The 9,919-nt window shown below is 36.2% G+C and overlaps 1 protein-coding gene and 1 pseudogene across 2 annotated transcripts; both read right to left on the bottom strand.

Moving 5' to 3' along the window:
- Positions 1-1,823: 1,823 nt before the first annotated feature.
- LOC148690755 (B3 domain-containing transcription factor VRN1-like) lies at positions 1,824-4,405 on the bottom strand (annotated as a pseudogene). Its single transcript, XR_015957082.1, has 6 exons — positions 4,210-4,405; positions 3,519-4,002; positions 3,251-3,402; positions 2,588-3,128; positions 2,341-2,468; positions 1,824-2,200 (listed from the first exon to the last, which is right to left on the bottom strand). The product of XR_015957082.1 is annotated as a B3 domain-containing transcription factor VRN1-like (transcript).
- A 3,273-nt stretch (positions 4,406-7,678) lies between these two features.
- LOC148690754 (putative indole-3-pyruvate monooxygenase YUCCA11) lies at positions 7,679-9,199 on the bottom strand. Its single transcript, XM_088685004.1, has 4 exons — positions 8,588-9,199; positions 8,209-8,442; positions 7,970-8,092; positions 7,679-7,867 (listed from the first exon to the last, which is right to left on the bottom strand). The coding sequence occupies exons 1-4, from the start codon at positions 9,197-9,199 to the stop codon at positions 7,679-7,681; spliced, it is 1,158 nt and encodes a 385-aa protein (XP_088541130.1).
- Between the last annotated feature and the right edge of the window lie 720 nt (positions 9,200-9,919).

Raw genomic sequence — 9,919 nt, 5'->3', positions numbered from 1 at the left:
TAAAAGCCAATTAAGCAAACACTCACCTGCAAATCCAATGATTTCAACAATTTACACTTCTCAGCAAAATTAGACCGATACTGGAGGCATTGGAGCACCAGATTAAGGTCAGCTTTTCGAGCCTGGGTAATCTGTCGCTGATAGCGGTCATACCGGCGTCCGATAAGCTGTTCAAATCAAGCACGTTGTCGTCGGAGCCATTGGCAGAATGCAGCCTCACCGACGAGAGGTTAAGGCGCTCGTCAATGTGAACGGTGCGGACGTTGCGGAATTGGCGGCGAGGAGGCCGACGATGAGGTTCGGGCTGCCGATGGTGCCGATGCAGAGGGCGGTGCTCCTGAGGCGCTCGAGGGCGAGCTAGAGCTTGCAGACGAGGGAGCAGGCATCACTGCTGGGCTTGGAGTCAAGCAACCCATTTGATGCAAACTTGTCAGACATAAAAAAAGAGCTTTTATAAAAAAAAGAGTGTGGTTGACATTAAAAATAAGAGGGCGGTGCTGCCGTGGAGGTATAATTGCACAGACACAGAGAGAAGAAGAGAAGGCTAGCAGAAATAAAGAGCGTGGTTGGACATTTTTATCCTTGTACTTAACTGAGCTTAGCAGAAGTTTGTTTTTTGGGTTAATTTTGCTAATAATTTTCATCATAAGGGTTTAATCTTAATTTTCTTACCACATGGGTAATCCTCCGAATACCCTATTACCACGGAAACCATTAATCTGATTTGGCCTGTTGAAAAAACAATCTTATATAGAGATTAAAACAAAATTTTCTATCAAATTATTAAGTGTTGATTATCGTGCTTATTTATTATTGGTAACACAACATCACATAATTACAAATATTGTCTAAAAAATTGATCTACTTAACATTATTCTTCACTTTATATACACAATAGTCATTGTATTGAAAAACCATTCGTCCCTTTGTAGAACTCGATGTGCACTTCAAAAATGTCAACTTCAATTATGATAATGCGATGTTTATTGAAAAAAAGGGTTGGAAAGTGTAGCATTTTTGGAATATCAAAAGTCCAATTAAAGTATTGTATTTATTTAGAAATGTGCTATTCACACACATTTTTTTACTTCTCACATATCCTCTTAATTTGCTATTGTCAGATCGAATGAATTAAAGAAGATCAAATGACATAAATTAACAATGGATGTGTGAGAAATCCACACCCCATATATCTAATGGGTAATGCTAGAGAGATTAAATTTGTAGACAAAATTGACAAACTAAATAATGTGTCATTAATAAAAATGAGCATGTTTATCAACACTTAAGCCATAATCCAATCATCATAGTCACAACTCAATTTGTATGCCAAGGAGGGCCTCTGCTCTGTTTCATAGTCATGCATAAGAAATCTTTGCATGTAATAAGTTATCGAGGAATACTTAGGCTTAGAAGGTGGTTCACGTGAAAACGATCAGAATTCGAACAAATTATTTATAGCTCCATTCGTTACATCAGTTTAATAATAAATAAATAAATAAACCACAAAGAAACGACTGATTCATCATGCAGTGCACTTAGAAGAATGATTGTTCAATTGGTTAGTTGACTGAGATGAAGAGACAATTGGGGAGATGAAGGGGGGAGGACGGTTCTCAGGGTTGGGTCTATTGGGTTTTCTTGTTTTTATTTTTGGTTATGTTTAATTTATTTTCTTAAATTTTTTGAAAAAACATTTATTTTTAAAGTTGACATTGGTTGGTTAGTGGAACACAAGGCCAGCTACTAGGAGGGGAGCAGACAGCGGGATTGATAGTGGTAAGCAAAAACTGTTCCTAAACATATGACATTTTTTGTTCAAAAGGAAATCATTTCAGAAATTTGTCCCAGGCTACAAGTTTTGAACAGAATCAGCAGCTGCATCAACATTTTCTTCCATCTCAGCTGGCACTGTTTTCTCCCCGTCAATATTGGTACGCTTTGCAGCTTGTCCAGAGCGGAAAAGGACAACATCAAATAAAGGTTTAGCGCTGTTGTTGATCGACACAAAGACACACACATCACCACTTTCCAAGTTATTGTCACGCACAACTTCCATCCAACCACGCCCGAATTTGGCCTTCTTTCCTTCTGAAAAATAATTCAAATCAACGGGCCAAGTTCCCATATTTGAAACTCGAAGGATGACTTCACAGGACTTTTTGATATGATGTAGCTTGTGAAAATCAGACGGCAAAAACTGAAAAGAACACACAACGAAGAAAACAATGCAGAAAGGAGAAGGTAAGAAAATCTTTGAAAGAAACATTGATGATTCTTCTACTGATATAAGTAAACGAAATCTTAATGGCTCAACATGGACGTTCGTGGAATGCTTACTAAGAAATAAGAGCTGATGTAACTAGGACTCATGGCAACAACAAAAGAAGTAGGGTTTTGAGATTTGAAAGCAGTAGCTCTCTGAAGGGCTATACTGCCTCCACTTTCAGTTGGAACATCATATTTCCCTGTAAAAAAAGTAAAATATTACAAACAAGAAGAGAATAAAAGAACATAATATGGTTATGTAGAAACATATATATGTTCTTTCGTTTTCACTTCTATCTTAGATTTTAGACTGCTTTACCGCTTGTAGCTGTTCTACTTTTCTTCTGAGGCTGAGGACATGTTAATGAAGATTTCTTACTTGTTTTTCCTTGGTGGGATGGAAATTTGTCAAATATTACAACAGAATTATCATAAGAATCCTCACAAGAATCATCACTGGATCCATTACTAGAATTGTTATCAGAATCCTCACTAAACTCATCACTAGAGTCATCAGTAGAATCCTCATCCAAGATTTGAACAGAATCACCATCTGCTTGATCAGATTCTTCCATCTTAGGCACTGTTTTTCCCTCATCAATGCTACAACTGGCAGCTTCTTTAGAGCGGAAAATGAAAACATCAAATAAGGGTTTTACGTTGCTAGTTGACACAAAAACACACACGTCACCAAGTTCCAAATTATTGTCACAAACAAAGTCCATCCAACCACGCCTGAATGTGGCCTTTCCTTCTTCATATCTCAAATCAACAGTCCAAGTTCTCCCATCCGAAACTTGAAGAATGACCTCACAGGATTTCTTAATAGGACGTAGCTTGCAAAACTCAGATGGCAACCACTGGAAGGAACACAAAAATAACAAAGGATAGCATGAATGAGAAAGTAAAAAAGGGAATGAAGATTGAGAATATTAATGACATTATTTACTGACACATGAATACAAAATTTTATAAAGTTTACCAAGAGCCCAGAGTTGATATAACTGAGCCTCATGACAACAATGAAAGAGGGGTTTTGTGATTTGAAAGCAATAGCTCTCCGACGAGCTACAACCTCTCCACTTGGAGTGCTAGACGTGACTCCATATTTTTCGGTTGGAAAATCACATTTTCCTGTAAAACAATTTGCAGTAGGATATTACAGATTAGCTGAAAACACAATACGTAATACAAATAGAAACAAACATGTCATTTTAGTTTCACTTCCGGTGAGATTTTATAATGCTTACCACTCGAACTTGTTATCCTTTTCTTGTGAGGCTGAGGACTTGGCAATGTAGATTTCTCCCTTGTTTTTCTTGGGCAAGGTAAAAATTTATCTAAGATCATAGCAGAATTATCACCAGAACCATCACCGGACTTGTAACTCAAATCATCACCATAATCATCACTAGAATCATTTGCGGAATCGTCACGAGATTCATCATGAGAAGTTAGTTCCATCTTTGGCATTGTTAATGGATATTCAATCTCCGTGCAACTTTTATCAAATATACACACATTGAATTTGGAATTCCCCTCATATCGAAAAACCAGCCAGTGACCGCAATCTAGAGAGTAAAATTTGGAAAACTCTGGCCAACCATTGTCAAACCAAACCTCACCATCCCATCTTCTAAGTTCTACTATCCATTCTGAACCACTTGGAAGCTTAAGACATACTGGATTTGATATTCCTTCACCATATTTCATCACAAATTTCTTTGGAATTCTCTGCATAGCAGAAAACATCCCAAGTAACTGATCAAAAAATTGTGAAAAAAAAGTCTTCGTTTTTGTTGCTGATAAACAAACATAATCGAAATCATAAAATAACTGCAGCGGACATTTGTCACACGCATAAGAAACGGATAATACGTTCTCACTTGGTGTAGCCACACATATGTATGGATGACGAGAGAGAGAGAGAGAGACTCTTACAAATTTTCTGTCTTTGGAAGTGTCCTCTAGAACGATTTTGAAAAAAATGGGGAGTCGTCGGAGAAAATATTGGCCGGTTAATATTTTCCGGGGGAGCGGAAGCCATAGACGTTGAATCAAAGGTCTTTCAAAACAGCACTACCAGTTTGCAGAAGGAAAGCTCTATTCACTAGGTTTTATCGATTTGAGGGTGGGGTGTTGGAGTACATAATTTTACCCCGAAAAAAGTCCAATTAATTCGGTTAGCTAAACGAGTCAAATTACTTGCCTTTAATTAGGTTGAATGTATACTATGAACTAGGCCTGTAAACGAATTAAGTTTATTGGATTTGGGTTGGGTCTAGGGGTGGAAAAAATTCCCAAAAATCTCGAACCGAACCGAAAAAATCTCAATCCCAAACCAAAAAATTCCCAAACCGAAATTCCCGAAATTTTCGGGATGCTATCCCGAACTGATCCCAAAATTTCGGTATGGGATTCGGGATTGGCTTCTCAATATTTCGGGAATCTCATACCGAACCGAAAATATATAATGTTAATTATTATATATATATATATATATATATATTATTCTTTTATAATCGATGCTAGTAGTTTCTAATTTATGCCCTGCAACCTGAAATGCCCTACACCTTGCATACTTTTCATGTTCTGTTTGATATTCATGTGGATTTTATTATTGTTGCTGTCATGGCTGATGATTTCAGAAGACTTGATTCTTTTGTCTCTCAACAGATTGCAAAAAGGGTTTAATTAATTTGAATTTTGACTATGATAAAAACAGTCAGACATGCCAGTGTTCAATTAAATGGTAGTGTGAATGAAATGAAATTCCTAGTTCATGAATGTGTTCTTGAATTATATATTTGAAGAACAATTCATAATTTCATATTTCAATTTGGGATTCCCGATTTGTCCCAAAATCCCGAAAATATTTCAGGATTCCCGAAATTTGGGATTCCCGAAAATTTGGTTTGGGATTGGTCTTCAAATTCCCGTCCCAAAAAATTTTGGTTTGGGATTCGGGATACTAGTTTCGGTATGGTATCCCATACTGAACCACCCCTAGTTGGGTCCAATCCGATCCGTTAATTTGATGGATCATTCAAACTAAATCCGTTAAGTTAACGGATACAAATAGAAACAAACATGTCATAGACGTTGAATCAAATGTCTTTCAAAACAGCACTACCAGTTTGCAGAAGGAAAGCTCTATTCACTAGGTTTTATCGATTTGAGGGTGGGGTGTTGGAGTACATAATTTTACCGCAAAAAAGTCCAATTAATTCGGTTTAGCTAAACGAGTCAAATTACTTGCCTTTAATTAGGTTGAATGTATACTATGAACTAGGCCTGTAAACGAGTTAGGTTTATTGGATTTGGGTTGGGTCCAATCCGATCCGTTAATTTGATGAATCATTCAAACTAAACCCGTTAAGTTAACGGATTATTCAAACCCAACTCGTTAAGCTAACGAATCATCCATTCCAACTGTTAACAATATTTTTTTTTACCAGGTTAACAAACAAACAAAAAAAAAAAAAAAAAAAAAAAAAAGAAGCAATTAAGCTCAAACAAAAACAAAACTTTGATTCAGAAGCAAAATCAACATACAACAATTAATTTGGATAAGCTTGGACGAATACAAAAAATGCAATTAAGTCGACGCTGGACAAAACAACCTTTGGCAATTCCTCTTCTCCCTCTGCAAATTTCACCCCTGCTGGCGGAGTGGGTGTTAGGGATTTCGAAGAATTACAGACTTTGTGGGATGTCAAAAGCTAAGTTGAGAATTGCGGCGTAGCAAAGGTGAGCGCGAGGGATTGAATCTGAGAGGTGTCTCTTTTCGCGTCCAGCTGATTGCAGCCGTTCGATCCGCACAGGGCCACCCATTTGGGCTTAGGACTATTGAATTTACACAAAAGTCTTCACTAACGGGTGTTAACGGATGGTTAACGGGTTTCACGGGTTCACCCAAAATGACCCGTTATTTAACGGGTGATTAACGAGTTGACCCGTTAACCACCCGACCTGTTTATCACTCATCCGAATACTAATTTTAACGGGTCGTATCGGGTTAACGGAAAATGTTAGGTCTACTATGAACGCAACATCCCAAAAAGAGAAGAAATAGTCTTTAAGGATTGTCTGGCACCTCATATTTTTTTGGAAAATTTTATTTGAACCCATATAACCTCTCTTTACGCCCAACTTAAACTTCAAATGTAAATTGTATTTTCTACCTTATTGCATAATTACCATCAAGTATAAGATGAAATTAATAATCAAATTAAAATGTATCAATAAACCCACCTAATAATCAAACTCTACCATCACACAATCTTTATCCAACGTTCATTCTAGCTAAAACCTTAAGACGCTTTCATAGAGAAAAGCAAACTCTTTTTTACTGATAGATGATGATTTTGAAGTTTTAAATCCTCTAACTAAAGTATGAATCGATTTATACCAAAAAAAAAAACAAAAAACAAAAAACAAAAAAAACAAAAAAAAATTCATTTGATTTGATTTTTTTTTTTTTTTTTTTTTTTTTTTAAGAATTTAAAATTTAGGAACAAAATCAGCGCCTTTTCCATGATGCTTGCATATAAGAGATTGTTTTTTTTCTCCTCAGTAAATGCCTCAATGTTTGCAGCAGAATGCTCTGCATGAAGTTGGTGTCTGCAGCAGAGACTTTATTCATGTGCTATGAAGCATGCAAGAGGATACCGGTTGAAGAAACAAAGAAAGAGTGGAATAGTTAATCTCATGAGAAAAAAATTCTATTAGATAATGAACCTAGGAACAAATTTGAATCTTTTGGTAGCAGATATAATTGTATTCTACAACATATTATAAAAGAAATTATATGACAGCTAAACACATATCGCTAGAGAGACAAATCTTGAATGAGTTGTAGAACATTGATTTTGTGTTTTTATATTCCAAACGGGTGTAAAGACAAATTTATATATTGAATTGAGTTTGCGAGGGTAATTTAGTTAGTAAATTTGGGTTAAAAGAGATATTGATAGTTTAATTAAAAACTAGCATATGGGCACACACAAAGTGTGCGAGAATTTTTTTTTTTTATTTTTGTTTTTGAAGGACAATACTTGCATTCTCCTATTTAGTCAATACTTACCACAAGCAGCTACATCCCAACGGACTGCTATGCTAATTAGCTCTATTTGTATGCGAATAAAGAGGAAAATTTCTAGTTCTTAAAAAGAAAGATGGATCATATGCAATGCAGGTAAATTCGTATTACATAAATACTTAATGCAGGTACAACTTCCAAAAAGAAATGCAAAGAATCAATTAACTCGATGAAAAATCAATTCAAAGAATGTAAAGAATTAATGTTACAAATCCTTCAACTTTAATATCATGTCAGCAGGTTAGTATGACATTCATGAATGTAATACGAATGCCATGTTACTGTATCACGCTTGATAATCCATCACAGTCAATCCATTTTCTTGTAGTGTAAGTTCAAACACGAACTAATGTCATTTGCTATACAATGTGCATCATGTGCAATGCCAAGCAATCCACGGCTTGAGAACCCAGCGCTGTAAAGACCATTTTCTGATTTCCAGTGATCTGGGAACCTCTTTTGTGGCATTCCATTGTCGTTAAAGTAGCAGTTGTCATCCTTCACAAGAAAACAATGAACAACGTTATTTGGACTGTATATATCATAAAGAGTAGCAATTCTTCGGTACATGCTAAGAAAACATTAGACATAAACGCATACCTTAAGCCAATTTAGAACGCTGCTTTTGTAGCCTGTAGCAAATATGATAGCATCGTACCAATTATAGATGCCATTTTCAAATTTGATTAGATTTCCTTCTATGCTTGTTATGGAAGGCAAGACCTGATGAAATTTTTTATCGATAGTTAATTATTTTAATTGTCAACAACATAAGTAAATGTTATAAATCTGCAAGATAAAGAATGAAGATATAAATTATGCATTAAAAATTATTTTACCGTTATTTCTCTGGTTTTAATCTTCTTAATGCAACCAACGTCGATAGTGGGGGATCGACCCTTAGTAGCCTTGAGATAAAATGGTCCCTGTTTTGGCTTTTGAATTCCGTACTTGGATAAATTTCCGTACTTCAATTTGCCTAATTCTACGACAACCATGTCGACTATTGTAACTGGGAGGAGTTTTAACAAAACCATTCCCAAGAACACAATTTCCTTGCTGAGAACATGTACCTGCGATGTTTAGAAAAGTTTAAATATTAATGTACTTGAAATAAGATGATCGATACAAATTTGATTGCACATTCAAGGAGCTTAAAAAAAAAGGAACAACTTTAGTTGTCCTTGTGTGGGAGAAAAAGGCAGGCAGAAGTTTTACCGGGCTACGGACAACAATGGAAGTATTAGCTCCCGAACTCGACAAATCATAAGCAATTTCCATGCCTGAATTACCAGAACCAACGACCAAAACATTTTTCCCACCATATTTCTTGCCGTTTTCATACTTGCTTGAATGAATGGCCTGCCCATTGAACCCATCCAAGCCACGCACTTGAGGAATATAACCTACGCTATTTTCACCACTTGCCACCACAAGAAACTTCCCAAGATACATTTCTTGTGCACCCGAAAGCGTGTTCTCGATCTTGACACACCATTTCCCTAAATCCACATCGTAGAAAGCAGACTTCACGCTTCGGTTGCACTTAGGGTTTATGTTGAATTGGGATACATAAGTATCCAAGTATTGAACAAACAAATTCTTGGGGACGTATGTAGGTGTATCTGAAGGGAAAGGCATATAGGGAAGTTCGCAAAATTGCTTTGCTAAGTGTAGCTTCAAACGATCATACGACTTTTTCTTCCAAAGAGAAGCATAGCAATCTTCTCTTTCGAGTACCGCATTTGTAATGTTAAGGTGATTAAGACACGCTGAGGTTGCTAAGCCGGCCGGACCAGCACCGACGATGACCACCTGCACTTCCTCCATTTCTATGTTGAATTTTGGTTAGGTGGTTTTGTCAAGTGACTGAAAGATTCTTGTTTTTGTTTTTCGGAATTTGATTCTGTGTACAACATATTACACGCTCAGGAATTTAAACCCAATAGTACAACACAAAGCCAACTTAGAATTACTAATTACAGGCAGGACTACTTACTCATTTCTAACAAATTTGTTGAATCAGTTGCACCAGTACAGCGTATGAATAATTCCTGTCGTGTTTGGAGCACTTTGATGTGGAACCATGCGAACTTCTCCTGTCAAACAGTTTCGCTTTGCAAATGCAGCCCAGCCAGCAGATATGTAGTTGAAACGAGTTACGCCTATAAATAATAGGACAGCTAATTTAGCAAAAATAATAGAGAAAAGAGACAAATATAGTCAAACAATAAAATCGATGAGTTTTTGTAAATTGATGATTTTTGTTGATGATTCGGAGTTATAAATTTTAGTTTATGGCATTAATACATGGTTTTAAAAATTAGTACAAGAGATGATCTTATTTTTCATTTTCGCACTATGGCCCCAAAAGTTTCAGCTTTAGTTAGGTTGGCCGTATACCTACCACTGCATATTTCTGAATGCTTTTACTTACCACCACATATTTCTGAATACTTTTGCTTACCACCATCAAAATCTAAACTTATTCAATGATACTAAGTAGACTGGTAAGCAAATATGTACTCATGAATTGTTTGTGAAGAATTT

This window comes from Pyrus communis, chromosome 15 (assembly GCF_041283825.1).
Source record: "Pyrus communis isolate YQ-2024b chromosome 15, ASM4128382v1, whole genome shotgun sequence".
NCBI lineage: Eukaryota > Viridiplantae > Streptophyta > Magnoliopsida > Rosales > Rosaceae > Pyrus > Pyrus communis.
The sequence above is the reverse complement of the archived record's forward strand: the minus strand, read 5'-3'. Positions and strand labels throughout refer to the sequence as shown.